An 18,276-nucleotide genomic window follows, 5' to 3' on the forward strand; every position below is an offset into this window, starting at 1 on the left:
TTAGGACTAAAGTGCGTACAGCATAATGTCTCTGAGATATCATAGTTACACGTGGTCGTATTATTACTTTTATAGTTTGCACAATTTTAGAGGATTAATTTATATAATGTTTACAAAGAACTTGTCCAATTTGCGAAATATGTAATTATATTACTTTATAAATAAAGTGTATTACATTTGTATATGAATATTCGTATTGTTTCGCTTTGAATAAAGTGGTGTAGAAAACATTATCTCAACGACATAGAGAATACAGACGATATTGAAAATCCTATAATTGCCCGCTACAAAGTTTTCTGTAAAAACAAATTCGCCAGACTAAACATATCAAAATTTGCCACCATATTTAAAAATATGATTTCGACAATATAACCACATAATCTGTTTCAGGCGTGTTTTGTACAAAGACAGTTTTTAATCACATTTATATGCTGCACTTTAATGCTTATAAGGCAATGTAAGTTTTCATTGAGTATCATGACAATTTATAATAGATGGTGGTGTACTATACAGCTGTACTAATTATAAAATACTCTGAGTTACGCATTTATCAATATTTCTTTTATTTAACTTTTATATTGTTCGGACAGCGTACCATAGGGATATAACATTTTAAACTGGAAACATTTGTCTTAAAGCTTTGAGAAAGTTACAACTAGCTGTGCTGGAAGTGGGCCTATATACTTGGATAATTTGAGCTGTAATGGTACTGAACCCCACTTAAATAACTGCACGTATAATGTGACTAACGAATGTCACCATCGGAATGACGTCTGTGTCGCTTGCACAAGTAAGTTCATTTAAATCATATCTATACATTCTATATTATTGTAAGAAAATATACACTTACTGAACGGTGTGCTGGTCAACAGTCAATATTTTGGTCGAGGTGCCGGGGTATAATTATTGGCCGAGGTCCCGGGATATAATTATTGGCCGAGGTCCCGGGATATAATTATTGGCCGAGGTCCCGCCGTATAATTATTGGCCGAGTTTCCGCGGTATAATTGTTGGCCGAGGTCCCGCGTATAATTATTGGCCGAGGTCCCGCGTATACTTATTGGCCGAGGTCCCGAGGTATGAGAAACCAGCGTGAATACTTTTGTCTATTGACGTTTAAGCCGTTCAATAAAGCGTTATTATATAACATCATAAATTGATCTTCATTATTTTATTTTCTTTTGTTTACTAAATAAAAAACAGGACCGGAAACATTTGTTGAATAAGAGCCGGTCATAAAGCACACACTATGGACCGGCGATATATATACAAATGGAAGGAGTCATGTAATGCTCTTTTTTATAATCAAATGACATTGATTGACGTTTGCGTATTAACATATTTTAATTCTAAATGAATAAACAGACCTAACGTAAGATCCATTTAATGATTAACATGCCGTTTCTACGATCAATTAAAAATACATATTACACATATTAAATGCAGACGTTTGCAACCAACGTTTAAACTTATTTATTCGCCAATAATTTCAATATACATACAGTTCACAGCACATGATACAATAGATTGACGAGTAAAGATAGAACCGGAAACAAATTGCTTATTGAAATATTCCTTTCACAAAGAAGCTTAATAATGTTTAAGGTTTCATCTAATTTGGTTTTGGTTTTTCTCCAGAGTATCCTTTGGATATAAGTAAAATACGACTCTCTCGAGGCCCTTATCATGGACGAATAGAGTTGGAAGTAAACAAAACTTGGGGCACAGTTTGCCAATATTATGACAACTTTTACGCAAAGGAGGCTAACGTAATTTGTCAGATGCTTGGTTTTAAGTAAGTGTTTTCATATTTCATAAATTGTATATTGTATGAAATATATATGTCAACTGAATAAGATTATTTAAGCAAAACATGTTTTGACAAGACTGTATTGGTTTTATAATTTACATAATTGGCTTTGTGCATTGAGTTTGTGTCCGACTATTTTCAAGCCATTTCTATGTAGATCACTTTATCCTTTCCAAAAAGTTAGGCATCATTCTTTACAAAAAAAGTAGGCATCATTTACATAATAATTATGTGTTTGGAAACGAAATCATATTTGTCTTACTCCTAGAGAGACATAACTGCAATGACAACAAAATTCTGGGACATTATTTTAAACATATGCTAATAGCTACACACCTATCGTTGCTTTCTTAAGCTCCCGTCAAACTAAAAATAGTGCGGATGTTACCTATATTTTCTAGAAAAGGAGGGATACAACTTCTAAACGCTTATTATGGAGCAGGAAGTGGTCCAATTTATGTTCACGATCTGTCTTGTAGTGGTAATGAGTCTCATATAAACGAATGTAAATATAATACGGAAGGATATTGTGGACATAATAGAGATGTATCTGTGATATGCAAAGGTATATTTCAATTTTACTGATCACTGACATGCAGGTATTATAATGTCAGGCAAACATGTATAATACATGTATTTATTGTAAAACGAAGACTTTGACAGTTGCCGTGCATTCTCTTTTACTTTTAAAATTATTCGCTAGTATCAACATAGTTACTCAGTCCTATTTCTTGATTCCTAAGCATTCAAAGCGTTTTGGTGCTGATGCGTATTCTTCGAATGAATTAATGATAAACAAATTACAAGATGCCCACATTCTTTTTACAGCTTGTAAGATTTAGCAATATCTAAACAAGATACCGATAATCGGAAAAGTCATTTCACTTCCAGGTCGCTACCCCGACCCCGACCCCGACCCCCAACTCGAACATTCATCACTTCTCCCGAAACATAGGTTCAAAGCTTCGTATTTTTGGATGTGTTCATTATTGGAATATACACAAAACGAATACAAAAAAAAAGGTGTTCCATGTAGACAACTGTGACAAAACAAATAAAGAAACACAGTCTGCCATCGCATCGGACATAAGGAGTACTCTAAACCTATAACATAAACCCACACCCTTATCCTTACCTTGTTCCAAAGTCATAAAATAGTGTCAGTAAAGGTAATCCTTGCGAGTCTAATTGTTAGTTTATGCATTTATGAGAGAAGAGGATGCAAACATTTAAATATTTAATTTATGTATCTTTTTGCTGTTTGCTTTTTCTTGTTCTTGTTGTTGTTTATATATGTCTTAGATGAACAACCTTCTCTAAGACACAAACAATAATATTTGCTTGTTTTTGCTTCATAATACATTTTGATTTAAAAAGAAATAGTCTTTCCCTTAGAACATTTCATTCGAAATTCATGTTACGCAACGCATTTTTGTAATTTATGCCTTATCTAAAAATAAGTGAATGACAAATTCTGTTCCGTTCTGTTCTGTACAATTTCATGCTCTAAAGCCAAATGCGAGTAGCAAAACCTAATTCTTTGGTAGAAAGGACAAACAGAAAATTGCCTGAAACGCTTTGAAATATTTTTCTTTCAACTCTGTCAGTTCTTTACAAGTAATAATGACAAGCATATAAAATTAACGATTCCAATTTCAAAATGATGCTGTTTTGTTGGTAACTGCAGGAGTAATAAGTAAAATAAACGTTTATAGATCCGGTGACTTTGATGATAAATATCTTTTCAATCACGAGTACATGTTACCATTTTAAAATTATTAAAACGCTATGCGTTAAGTTAAGGTTGTGATTTTGAAGTTGTTTCCTTGCCTTTTCTTTCAATTGTAGTTGACGTAAATATAACTGAGGCAAAACTGGTAAACGGGACGGGTCCATATGATGGACGAGCAGAGATAAAGGTGAACAGTACATGGGGAAATATCTGCGGTACAAACTTTGACAAGACGCGAGCAGACTCTTTCTGCTATTTGTTGGGACTAAAGTATGTTGTTGCTATGTTGTCGTATCAACATCTAACTGGCAATATTCAATGCATATATTTTTTTCTCAAGGATACAGGTAAAACAATGTTTAAGGTTTATTTTATCCATGTCTGTCTGGAACGAAAAAAAGATAATTTTGAAAGTATTGCTTTCAATTCAGGAAAATTATAGTTATTATAGTAGAATTAGTGAATTACACGATGTCATTGAATCACTTTCCCTTCATCGCCCTTACTTCAAACCAAAATAATACACATGGATTGATCAATGAGAGAAAGATATATGCATTCATATAAAACAATGGCGGTTGTATCGAGGTACAAAAATAATAATACCTACAATAGAATATGTGTTTTTTTATTCCACTTGACTTAAATGCTGTCCGTTTGCTTTTTTCAAAAAGACGACAACAACGAAATTATAAAGGAGGTGTTTGGTTTAAGCATGAAACATTTTAACGGATACGCTACATTGTTCAAGTTCAAATTTCCGAATACCCTGACCGTCTCCCTTAGCACCTGCTTATTCACGAAAGGGGAATACAACGGAAACGATTTCATAAAGAAAATATATATGTTTTCTGTTGGTTTGTCTCGAAAAACACAAGTATCGTTAAGTTCTCACCTTTTGCCCGTATCTTGTTGGATATTTATACGTGAACTTATGATGCTACGTATTACATTTCAGAGCTACACAGTTTTACACAGATGCTACATACGGACAGGGGAATGGCCCAGTATATGATATATATTGCAACGGAAACGATATACGCAACTGTCTGTATTTAATTACGAACAATTGTAGCCACAACAAAGATGTTTCTGTCGTGTGCAATGGTTCGTATTATTCAAGTTATGATAAACGTTAAATGATTATTTAAGTTAGAAAAAAATATTAATGTACTACACTGCTTAATACAACAGTCACACATACGGCGCAAATAGCTACGTCTAGCTACGGATAGAAACGTAGTAACCCGTATCGATCCGTACCTGAGCCGTACGGATTGGTACGAATTGATACGGATTACTACTTTAAGGTACGTCTCAGGTACGTTTCAATACGGATAGATACGGATTACTACGTTTTTATCCGTGGCTAGACGTAGCTTTCCGCGCCGTATGTGTGACTGGGGTATTAGGTACAAACATACCACAGTTAGCATATAGACTTTAACATTGAAGGAAAATAATACAAGGAAATAATATTTTATAGAGTAGTTATTGTTAATCTTTATCTCCGTTTATAATAGTGCGATCAATTCGTAACAGAAAATGCCAAAATACTTCAGAAAATGGGAAAAGCACCAAAATTGGCACAGCTCTTTATTGAAGCATTAAAAATATTTTTTTCATGGGACCCATTTGATATCTGCCAAGATGGCCGATACGGCGGCCATTTTCCAAGATGGCCGCCAAGACTCAATATTTACCTTACAAGATTCTAATGAAAGGTCATTATATTTACATTCATCCCCAAAATGCACTAAATACAAATGTATATAATAAAATAAATCCTAAATTTGCATCAAATGCAAAAATAACAATTCAAATGATGTTAGTTTCTTTCTGTTTGCATGGTAACGGCTAAAATCTAACCTTTAAAACTTAGTTTAATATTATCATTGTGTAATTTTCATATTTTAAAGGGTATTTTTTCTTTTACTATATGTAATTTATTCTATTACACTTGCATTCACTCCACAGCAGCATATTGAAACATTGTTGTTATTCCCTTACCAGTGTTTAGCCATAGGGGGCTTATGGGTTGCCCCTATATGCATGTCAATACGTCAGCCATGCAGAGTTGGATACTGCAATAACTTTAAAACTACAGCAGAATTGTTCATGATACGTGGTACATGGATAGATGGCAATGTAGAGAATGCCAGTGTCATTTAAATTTGTTCCTATGGCAACAAATGTTGTCGCTATGGCAACAAATAGTGCACGAATATGACAAAATGTGTCATCCTGCATTTCTTCAAAACAAAGAGAGATCGTTTCTTGAGAAATTTTACATAGACAGAGAGACAAATTGAAAACATGCTTGTTATCTTAGTTTCTCCTTTTGTATTTTGTCCGTCTGTATGTCCGTCCACCATTCGAAAATGGCGGATTCTTCAATAACTTCAAAAGTGCAAATTCTGAAGACTTCTTTATGAAACCTTGTTTATAGATGGTAGGTAATATGGAGAATGTGAGGGTCAATTAACTTAGTTTCTATATAAAATTGTAGTTCCTATGACACAAAGTACGACAACTACCCCTTTCAGTTTGGGACTTCGAAATGCAAGAATAGATTATAGCGACAAAATAGTAGGATCAAATGAAACAATGTTCCTTATTATGCACCACGATCACAATGTCTCATAATGAATTGCTAACTGTGTAACAAAGAAGAGTAAGACTGAAAATACAAAAAAAATGCTTTCATGGACAACACTTAGTAACTATTCTGTGAAATATATTAATCTGAACAGTGAGCTGAAATCTGAAATAAGGTACATGTCAGATACTCTTGTCGACAACTTTAGTTAACTTGCATAAGGCAGTGCAGAGCATTTCAGCACTTTTGACAAATAAGCCTTTATCGAGGTTGCAAATGCACTTGAGGAGCTATTGGTACGAGACTCAGGTACTTGAGGCAAAAACTATTGGAAAGGTTTCAATATATCAAAGATATCTCTGGTCAGCCTTATTTATCTTGACTTGGAATTTTAGGAAAGTGATAGAACACCTGACCCCCATTATGTGCTCGACTTAAAGAGCAACCTTTTTTAGTATGTTCAAGAGGTGTAGCAGACGATGCAGGAATGCACATTATAGCCCTAATCTTTGTGTGAACATATGGTTGATCAGCTACTTGACACGTTTTGCTGTAAAGAAGAGTATCGAAAGCCTCCATTTATACCACAGAAATATTATATGAACAGTTTGTTTGTAGAAAGGTGTAGAAAATGCATTTAAAAGCTTGATTCACCGGTAAGCGCGAGCTGTACTGGTTAGTTTTGTTTGACAAGACAGTGTTATTCTTACATTGGATTGCTTAACTGGAAGTAGAACAGCCTTACAAATGGTAAATTGATAATATTTTTTGTCTTAAAACTAGTAATTTAAATTGGTATTAAAATTGTGTTTGGAATACATGTGCTCATTAGAAAAATCCTCAAGTACTCACATTTAATTTAATTTTAATTTCAGTAAAATGTCCAGAAATAGATATTAGAGCACATTTTTTTTGTAGAAATGATAGATTGTGCTCTTAATTTATACCCCCTGTTACACTCAGCCACGTTCCCACTACGTCGTAAAAACTGGCAGGTCGCAGTAAGAACTTGTACAATGTATAAGAAATACAGTAGACACCGATAAGAACATGATAATTATGGTCTCCACGAGGACGCGGTCAAACTTTGGACATGTTCAAAACAAAAGTATTGAAGAGGTGGTCTAATCAGGAAGCAGGAAGAACTAAATAAGGACGTAGTAATGATGTAACTAAAACCTAGTAGGACATAGTACAAACGTGGTGTGGACGGGAAAGACTGTATGGCGTGCTCATTGCGCTGTCATTGGGTTGTCATTGCGTTCTTGCTACGTCAATGGAGTTCTCACTACAACTTATCTACGCTTGTTTGCTATGACCATGCTACGTGCATGCCACGTTGTAGAATACCGCATAAGGTTATCAATACGTTCATTCGGTGCTTAACACATCTATGTCACGTTTGCAGCAGGTTCTCACTATGATTGGTTCAGATTCTGAAAATTGAGTATGAATACTAGATCCAATTCCCCATCACTTCGTTTTCAACCAGCAGTGGGTATCGAACATCATCAGGAATTGTCACATAATCATGGACTCAGCAGCACTGGCAGCTTGTAGTGGACTTCTGAACCTTCGTATACCCTTCACGCTGCTTTTGCTTTTTACGCCACGGCCTCTCTATAAGACTGCTCTTATTTCTTCGTTAGGAGGAGGGTGGGGGGCGGTGCTCGTCGTTTATTGTAATTTATGGTTGTTGAGTGTAGATGCGTACACAATATAACTGGGAGAAGGAATGAAAAAGAGGCGCGTGGCGTAGTATTTATAAGTAGCCGACGAATGCAGTGAGAAGGTGATAAGCGTATGGTTAAAGCATGGTAAGCGAGAGGTGCAATCTGACCGATCGTACAAGAATGTAGTAAGAACACACTGGACGTGAAGATGCGCGTGGTAAGAAAATAAATTAGTGTGAACATGTTGGACGCCGTGAGAATCTGGCAAGGATGTTGAAAGCGCGCAGTATGAACTTAAGAACTGCACATTTTTCGAGTTTGACCCCTGTCCCTACCGCGTCAAAATTTTCAGGACGCAGTGTGGTCTTAATGGTCTTTGTCTGAGAGTGATCAGGGCATAAGTGACTGTACATTATATGCTTATGACATTAAACTATAATACTATTGCTATGGCACAATGTGCTACAATTTGAAAAACAAAACAACAACAGATTATTACAGAAACATGCAAATGTAAATTTGATTACGCTGATCAAACGGCAATGACTTTTTCCCAAAGAAAACATAATGGTCTGACAGGCCAGGGATGTTCACATGGTCTATCGCACTAACATAGTTAATGAATTATATAGTTTTATTAAGTGTTATTAGTTCTCTTAGTGTAAATAAATTGAAATGAATACAGCAACACTAACAAATTCTGAGTCGCGAAAACTAATGACAAAGTGAAACACGTGTCATTTATTCACTAATACACATTACAGACAAACAACGTTTGCTCAAACTCTGATAATTCGAACACCATTCTTCACTTGAACCTATCGTCAGGTCCCAACCAAATTCCTTTATAATATATTCTCCGATCACTCAAACTACCGATAATTTGACTAAATTTTGTCGGTCCTGACGGGTTCCAGTTACCGAAGTTCGAATGTATTTATAATAATTTACAATTGTTGTAAAGTTCTGCACAGGACTGTTGCCATTTTAAACATTCTTGAAATGCCAGTTACCATTATATACTTAATTTTGACTCATATAAATGCATTATGACTTTTCTTCTGCCTAATAGCAAATTTTATCCAAGGGAGACAACTTTTTTCATTTTTGTTGGAAGAGCGGCATTTTTGTTAATATGATATGTTTGAATTTATTCAGACAGGTGATTTTAGCTTATGATACTGATGACTGTAAGTGTCTATAGAAGTTTTATATATAATATCAAGTATTTTTGAAGAAATATACATGCATGGCGGCCATCTTGGATTTTTCGGCCACATTGGATTTTTCTGAGTGGGTCTCATGCTCATTTTTAGTATTTTGCCCTAAAGTAGTTATGTACCAAGTTTTGTGCTTTTCCCATTTTCTGAAGTATTTTTACACCATTTTACTGGACTATAAGGCACTTTGATTCGTATAGTCGAAATATACTTTGACGATCATTACAGAATGTGGAAAGCCCGATATTGATTTTTGGGGAGCGGATTATTTTACTTACCATGGGAAAACATTGTATGCAGACTGTTCGTACTATAGATCTTATGTCGGTACATTAAGCATGACATGCGACAATGACACGAACGAATGGGTGACAGAGGGAGAATGCCAGGAGTACAGTCAGTATATTTCCGTATCTTCCAAATGGGTAATACACGTTGTACAAATTAATGACTTAGCATTTCTGAAAATGTCTGCATTTTTGCGTAGATGGCTATACATTCTTAACATACAGATTCGATATTGCTGCTCCATTAATTTACATTAACAGCTTACAAATGACTACTGTAAATGCTATTTTATTTAAAACAGCATATCCGTTAAATATTACGGATATACGACTCTCGGATGGCAACAGAAGTAGTAGAGGAAGGGTTGAAATTCAATCAGTTGGATTCTGGGGCACGATTTGCGACGATTCCTTTGGAATGGCAGAAGCAAACGTAATATGTAGCATGGTTGGATATCCGTAAGCTATGTTTCCTGTAACTTTTGAACGAGTCTAATGTAATGTTGTTTGGTGCGATCTAGACGTATATAAAAAGTTCCCACACTTAGGCTCTATGTTGTCATATTATCGGGTCCTTTAGAATCGTGGATTCTATTCAATGCTCTCCGAATATGAGCCGCACCATGGGAAAACCATCATAGTACATCTGCGACCAGCATTGATCCAGACCAGCCTGTGCATCCGCGCAGTCTGGTCATTATCCATACTGTTTGCTAACTGTTTCTCTAATTGCAATAGGCTTTGAAAGCGAACAGCATGGATCCTGACCAGACTGGTTTTCTCATGGCGCGGCTCATATGATTTTGTCAATTAAGCCGACGTGAGGTATGTTGCAAATATCATTATCACTAATTAACAGGCTAAATCAATTGGAGTATGCTGTTATATTACTTGGTTGCATTATTTACTTCCAAAGGATATTTTTACAAACATTGTTTTAGATACAGTGTAATTTCCTAAATTCCATTTATTACTGTTCTCATCGTTTCCGTACCAAATGCATGTTTACTGATTATGAAGATCATTCATTATCGATATACAGGAGGGCAGTGTCAGTGAGGGGCAATGCAAATTATGGCAAAGGAAAAGGACCGATATTTGCGGATGATCTTGAATGTGAACAAAGCGCTACTCATATTAACAACTGCACGTATGCTACCTACGACAATTGTCAGCATTCGGACGACGTATCTGTTATATGTACTGGTAAGAATTATTAGTATATAACAACTTATATTTTCGTATTTTAACAAGGTACATGTAGTTCATTCATATGAAATGTGCAACACTAGAAATTGTTGAAAAACCGAACATGTAAAACATGTGTTCCAAAATCAAAAACAAGAAAGATCTCAAATAGGAACAGTCTTGTGTTAAAAGAACCTCTCCAAAGAGAAACCCTGCAGTTGTGTTATTAATTAAAATTTGGACAAACAAAGTAGATAGAATAAATAAATTAGACAATAAGAATAAAACAAACTTAGGGGACATCATTAAAAGTCACCACTGTTGAAGTAGTATAGACCGTTAAATAGTAAGCATCAAACCTCATTCTCAGTCCAAACCTTGTTCAAGCTGTACAGGATGAAACTAACTCCAACAGATGAAACCAAATCAGAGGCAGTGAATACAAATGACACGATTTTGTAAAACACGAAAATGAGCTTTTTTAAATTATGAAAAATAACAAAACGATCCATTTCGGTTTTAGAGCAACAAGAAAACCACCCTTAAGTGTGGGATGAAAAAGGCTAGAAAACAAGTATCAAAGCATACATATAGATAGGCTTATCATAAAGGCTTGCATGCTCGCTTGGCATTCAGTTTTTCTAGATTCTTCATCAGTGCTAACCTGTTCCTGTAAGTAAATGCCAATATCACTATTGAATCAGAGACGGAGGACAAATGATTTCAGACACAAATTTGTTTTATCAATCATCACGGAGAACGTATTTCTTGCTCATAGATCGGATTCACAATCTGGTGATCCGTAGATCTGCGCTGTTGCTAAGCTGAAGGATCGTCATACAGCCTTCAACGTGGATATTTAGCATTCGAAGTGAAAGCACCTGCGACTTATATAGATATATATACTTTTTGGCTAAATCTAAACACGGCAAGAAGTTCAAGCATGATGACTAAATAAGTATTGCATGCCACTTAACATGCTGTATCTACCAGTTTATGTTTCGTTTTGATATCATGTTTAATACCTTTTGCAAAAAGCATCTGCAGAGATCATGTTTTGATTTGATTTACATTGTCACAGGATAGTTTTTATATCTAGTGTCCGCTTAGTTCAGTAGGGAGAGCGTTAGTCTACGGATCGTGGGGTCGCGAGTTCGATCCCCGGGCGGGGCGTATGTTTTCCTTGGCGATTTGATAAAATACTTTGTGTCTCAAATCATTCGTCCTCTACCTATAGTAATCCATGGGAAGTTGGCAGTTACTTGCGGATAACGATACAGAATCCATGAATTATGGTTATTAATAAGTTAACTGCCCGTCCTTACATGACTGAAGTACTGTTAAAAAACGGCGTTAAACCCAAAACAAACAAACAATCTATCGTAGTTACAACAATAGATTCTAGTACAATGCTGTCGTAGTTTATTTATTTTTAATCATTTTTACATTTTTCGTGCTTCAACATTGTAATTTCCTGGAAAGTATATTTCATTTTTAGCCTAAACACTAAGTTTTCTTTAACATGATTTCACTTCTACATAACAGACTGTGGCGATCCTAAACCAGCGCATGGATTTATAAATTCTTCCGATACAAGTTTAGATGCAGTGGTACAAGTTCAGTGTGAGCAAGGATACCGACTAAATGGCCGTTCTGTTATCCAGTGTATGGAAACGAACAACTGGTCTGATGATCCAACTTGCAAGCTGATAGGTTAGTACAGTGGGATTTAACGAAAACAAATGAATATTGTTTCTACTTAAGTTTTATTAGAAAGCTACTACTTCTGATATTTTTAAAATTTTATATAAATTTTCTGGAGGACAGTAGATAAAGAAGGCGACATGTTTCAAATATAATTAAGCTTCGAAAACACGACTGGCGACTGGAAGAGGCAAGGGTTCGAATATATATGGTTACATCATTATTACAAAGTTTTCAAAATGGTTACAAGTTTGTCTAATGTTTCCATGAACCGTGTTAGTTATCGTTTTTTATAACTCAAAGTTTAATTTGAAACATCTTAGTGGAAAGAAAACGACGAACATCGAAGAATTTAAAATACTTCTTATTAATAGGAAACACTATTTATATTCTATGATAACTGAAGTATTGTTTCTCTCAAATGTTAATACAACTTCCTGACGAAATGTTTAATTCGATTGCAAAACAAACACTATTCAAACATGCAAAATTGATATGTTTTTTTATTTAGATAAGCATATAAACAAGGACAAGATTTAAACAATTAGAGTACCCTTTACATATACTTTAATTTTGTATTAATTTATCATCAATAACCCTCTAAAATTCAATATATATTTTTGACAAAAGGAAAAAATTCACACAGGAAATGTCATGTTAAAAAAATGCAGCGTTACCAACACGAAACACACACACATACAGGCAAACACGAGGACGAAACGAACAAATAAAGGAACATATTGGGGCACCGCCTTGGAATGGTCAGTGGCAAAAACACTGGGGAGTTTAAACCGATTTATGGTGCGCACCCAATCTCATTCTTACCCCCAGCGTGTTCAAAGAAACGGGACAGTGTAAATAAAGTAAAACCCTCATTAAGTTTTAAAACAAATTTCCATGTTTTGAACTTTTATCTAGATTGTGGTGATCCTAGTCCAGCTAATGGAGCCAGAAATTCGACGGAAACAGCAAACGGAACAGTTGTGCAGATATCATGTGACAAAGGCTATAATCTCTCTGGAGACGCTTTAATCACATGTCAGCCTGATGATACTTGGACAGATTATCCAACTTGTGAGATAATAGGTAAAATGTGGTCCTTGATAACGTTCCTTTTTATACAAAAGTTGTCATAACAAGGTAACAGTCAATAATATAATTGTTGCGAATCATTGGAAGATAATTTATATGAATATTCTAATAAAGTTTTAAACCGTTTCAGGAATACAGCTTGTTTAAGATTGTCGTCATACGGTGTTCATTTCTGTTTGGACATACATGTATTACTTAACAGTTACTGCGACCATGTGAGGGTTTATCAAGCTGGAAATGTTTGGGGTTTTTTTACATTTGTATTCATTTAAGTATACACAGATTGCACATGTTATACATTTTAAGCACTTACGTATATTGTATATTAAAACTTTATGATAGAAAAACGAAAAAATAAACCTACTGCATAAAAATACCTTTATGAAATCAATATTAATATAGTGTGTCATCTGATATACTTAAAGGTTTTTGTTTGATGATGTGGGGATAGAAAATTTAGAAAAATTACCCAAACTTTTGTGAGCAAGAATGTTTGGAAAGAACATGTTTTTCGATATAAAATTCTGCTCCTCTGCATATACATATACATTCGTATATAAATATAAGAGTTCAAGTTATAAAATCATTCCATTTTGTGTTAATATATCCATTTTGTCTTTCAAAGTTGCTATTATTCTTTCAATACCAATACGCCGTGTTAGATAAAGTTTGAAAGATTCAATTTCGGGTATATTTTTGTTATACTTGCATTTACTTGTAAAATATTTGTCTAATATCAAAATGAAGTTAACAATATTTCTTTTTAAGGTATCCGTTTTTTCTTCTAACCCTAATGACACTGTACTATAACTATGGATATCTAACTGAATATTTTTAGTTCTGAGAAATCTTTGTAGATTAACCCAGAATTGTTGTATTATTTGACATTCCCAAAAAAAGTGCCTCTGGGTTTCTGAGACCATTGAACAGAAATCACACAACCAGTTTGCATTTGTGCAGATAATTGTTATTTGGTATTATTCTCATTAGATATTTATACTGATATTCTCTTAACTTTGAATCGATAGTAAACTTTGTTTGTATTGTAAATACATGTTTCCATCTAATTTCTTCTAATAATTCTGATCCCATTTCTTTACATTTGTTGCTACTGTGTATTTGTTTAATTTGTAATTCATACAACATTTTATTCATTTTTTATAGTTTGATTAATTTTATCCTTTTAACATGTTAAATATCCAGTTCCAATTGTTAAGTTGATTTGCTCTTCAGCTAAGTGTTTTTCCCATTTTTGTCAATTGCTCTTCTCAATGTCAAATAGTTAAGAAATTCGCCATTTTCAATACCATATATATATTGCATTTGTTCAAATGTTAAGAGATGTTTAGTTCGGAAGTCAAAAACCTGTTCCATGTATAAAATGTCTCTTTCCAACCAAGGTTTGTACAGAAACAAGTTTCCATTTGTCTGTTTTATATTTGAGTTATTCCTGGAAATGTTGTCCTATGTAGATTTCACCTTTTTTCCGCCCATAATTCCTCATATTGACCGAATTTGAAAGGCACCAATTGTTTTATTTCTGAATGCAACGTCATGTATTACAGCTGTGAGTAAAATATTTTGTGTTATATATTCAGACTGTGGATGGCCTGATCCATCGAATGCCGCTGTAGATATATCTGATAATGTCACAACATTTGAAGCGATTGCTGTCGTAAGCTGTTTAACAGGCTACCGACCTGGTGGAAAATTATCGGTGTCTTGTATGGCCAATGGATCTTGGGAAGCTTGGCCACAATGCGAAATTATTGGTGACCACCTTTATCATTAAGATCTAGATTATTATGTTTAGTATATTTTCGGTTGCTTTGTTTATTGATAATAACATGCAAAAATAAATAGATTATATAATAAAAAGTAAAGATAATTTTAAAACTTTTATTATGGGATACTATTTGTTTGGGACTAAGTATTGTATATATTCTTATAAAGGTAAATAGATAAGTTTGATTTACAGATTGTGGAGATCCTACCCCAAATAAAGGACACCGTAATGACACAAACTCAACTTATGCTTCAGTAGTAGAGATCACTTGTGATAAAGGACTTGAAATATCTGGAAATTCAACGATAATATGTATGGCAGATGGAACTTGGAGTGACAATCCAGTGTGTGATTCATCCGGTATGTTTTTTTTCGGTTCACACAATTTTCCAATCGTATAATCTTGTAAGGTTTTAGTTTATCAATTGTATAAGATTTCGTCCTCAGTATCTCATCTGTTTGCATATTTTAGATTGTGGAAAGTTGTCAGTTTCTCATGGAACTGTGAATATGTCTTCTGGCACAACAACTGGTGCATTAGTGTCTGTATCCTGCAACAAAGGTTATGATTTAGTTGGTCCTGATATAGTTGCATGTTCAGTGCTTGGGTGGAATGAAACCGTTTCTTGTGTTTTACAAGGTATTTAAGATTTTCGTATGAGGCTATCAAATCTACCCTTACCTATTACCTTGTATGATTCCTAATTTATAAACTTATCATTTGGTTAACTTTTTACTTGACTTGATTTGGGAAATTGCTTTTCGTCAATTCAAACTGTGTAAATTGACTATGAAACTCAACATTTCCCAATATAAACGTATGCATGTCATTATATGCATTTTTAAAGGTTAGATTTAAATGAAATATAGTGTCATTTTCTTATTTAGACGTAAAGGTAGAACATTCTATGCATTTTTTTAAAAATCTGTAATTAAATATTAGTCCTCGTGTACGCTCACTAAATTATCAGATTGCGGTGATCCAACACCTGAAAATGGGAAGCTTATATCAACCGAAGGCACGAAATTTGGCAACAAAGTTGATATAGAATGTAACGTTGGACACGAACTAATAGGTGATAGGACAATCACATGTCAAGACGGTGGGGTATGGAGTCATAACACAAGTTGTAGAATCAGAGGTAAAAAACGCTATTGCATTTGTTATGTTTTTACATGCTTTTAGATGAAATAGTTAAAAAGTAACAGTTACATAAAAATCATAGTACAAAGCTAGTATAATTTTAATGATAATAGTCAAAATTTAGTCAAAATGGTAACTTGGCATTGATCTGGTCGTATCTTTTCCAAACATGGATGTTAAGCCAGATCGTATTTTCCGAAAAAGAAAGACTGGCGAGCCTTGGTTTTAGCACTTACCTTATACGTAAAGTTAAATAGAACTAATCTGCTGTCAAACGAGCTCAAATCCAATGTTCAGTTGGGAGATGAATACTCATCCTCACCAAGCAAACGTTAGACCTGGGTTAATCATACACAAGCTATAACGTCACTTGATTTAGAAAATAGATAATCATTTCCCCAACTATTTGAATTTAATAATATTCCTTTCGATATGCAATATTCCTGAATGTAAGTGCAGCAAACAGTGTATGAGTCACCCTTTGTTTCCTTGATCCATAACAATGTTTTGTCTAAATCCAAATTACACCCAATCTAATTTTGTTAATCAAAATTGTTCCAACAATTTGGGTTATGTCAACGTTACTGTAACTGTTTCATAAACATTATGTGATATAAAATTCATGTTAAGTTAGTTATGCTCGTTTGAAACACTGTACCGGTAATGGTGGCTCTCGTCAATTATTAAAACATTGAATAAATCCCGTGTCTTGCGTACAAAAACGTTAATTAAAACAACGAATAAATAGCATTATAAAACTATCAACGCTTCTATCTTTCATCAGATTATATGTAGCCTTGATACACGAACGAAATTAACATTGAGTCATACAATCAATTTGAAATAAGTAGGTTTTAGTGAAAATAGTAAAAATGGCTTTAACATAGGTAGGCGATTCATATACACATGTTTTTTATGCGTAAATGATATTTTTCTTATCACTTGGAAAAATGTACAAAAGAGATTATCTTCAATATTATATAACAATATTTGCCTTAGAAATACCTAATAGTATTAAGAGACAATCCCGGTTCACTTCAAAATGTTATACATTAATCATGTTAAGATTGTGGGGAACCTGTGAACTACCCGTCAAATGGAAAATGGAACGACGAAGAAGGAACCAAATACAATGCCACTATCAAATTTGACTGTAAGGACGGCTACCTGCTCGTTGGTGAGAAAATGATATTTTGTCAGAGTAACGGGACTTGGAGTGGATCACCGCCAACTTGTACACTCAAAGGTATAAGTCAAATTAAAGAAAAATCATTGTCATGTACACATGAGCCTTTTCCTATTCCTTGCAATTCAAAGTGTATCGTGATATTGCACGGCTGTACATATATAATATTAGCGTATTCGTATAAAGAACACATCTTTTTATTTAATGAAGATGTGTTTAAATTTATGATTCATTTTGCTTATAGCGGAACACTTGTTTATGACTAAGCTGTCAAATTGTTCTTATTATCTTCTTTGTTGTGTATATGATGTTTGTTTTTAAGTTGTTGTAATGAGTATGTAATAAATAGAATAATGATTTTGCGCAGGTTTAGTACTGCGTTTACTGAATTCGTTTAGCTGAAGGATAATATGCTTGGTAAGGGCTCGCACAGTATAATTTTATGTTATTCAATCAAATATTTCATGACTGCATCTTCACTCCCTTTACATTCTCTATGATTCGGTTTATATCTGTAAATATTATTCAAACCCAAGACTATAACATAATTTAGTTATGGATGTTTAGATATTTACAGTGCAATTCCTTTTCTGCTTTTTATTCCTTTTATTCCTTTCCCGATTTTCAATATGTCATTTAGTTACAATTATTTTGCACAGCTTCGATTGGAGGATATTGTTTAAATACCGAATACTGTAAAACTATAAAGGCAGTTTGCGAACAATCAGTTTGCACTTGCAAAACAGGAATACATGATGAAAAAACAGATACATGCGACACTAGTAAGTCTGAAATATTCATAACTTGTTCCTTTCATATCTTGCTTATAATTCTCTAATTTCTAAATAAATTTTG

The 18,276-nt window shown here is 34.1% G+C and overlaps 1 protein-coding gene across 1 annotated transcript in view; it reads left to right on the forward strand.

Moving 5' to 3' along the window:
• Positions 1-2,239: 2,239 nt before the first annotated feature.
• LOC123541782 (uncharacterized) overlaps positions 2,240-18,276 on the forward strand; it is a 48,175-nt gene continuing 32,138 nt past the window's right edge. The window contains exons 1-14 of the mRNA XM_053531720.1: positions 2,240-2,375; positions 3,659-3,812; positions 4,501-4,649; positions 9,263-9,430; positions 9,624-9,780; positions 10,364-10,527; positions 12,055-12,222; positions 13,132-13,299; positions 14,904-15,077; positions 15,284-15,451; positions 15,564-15,731; positions 16,063-16,233; positions 17,302-17,481; positions 18,081-18,203. Of these exons, the coding sequence (XP_053387695.1) occupies positions 9,373-9,430; positions 9,624-9,780; positions 10,364-10,527; positions 12,055-12,222; positions 13,132-13,299; positions 14,904-15,077; positions 15,284-15,451; positions 15,564-15,731; positions 16,063-16,233; positions 17,302-17,481; positions 18,081-18,203 (1,699 nt within the window). The 5' untranslated portion in view covers positions 2,240-2,375; positions 3,659-3,812; positions 4,501-4,649; positions 9,263-9,372. The remainder of the gene's footprint in view (positions 2,376-3,658; positions 3,813-4,500; positions 4,650-9,262; positions 9,431-9,623; positions 9,781-10,363; positions 10,528-12,054; positions 12,223-13,131; positions 13,300-14,903; positions 15,078-15,283; positions 15,452-15,563; positions 15,732-16,062; positions 16,234-17,301; positions 17,482-18,080; positions 18,204-18,276) is intronic.

This window comes from Mercenaria mercenaria, chromosome 19 (genome assembly GCF_021730395.1).
Source record: "Mercenaria mercenaria strain notata chromosome 19, MADL_Memer_1, whole genome shotgun sequence".
Taxonomy (NCBI): Eukaryota; Metazoa; Mollusca; class Bivalvia; order Venerida; family Veneridae; genus Mercenaria; species Mercenaria mercenaria.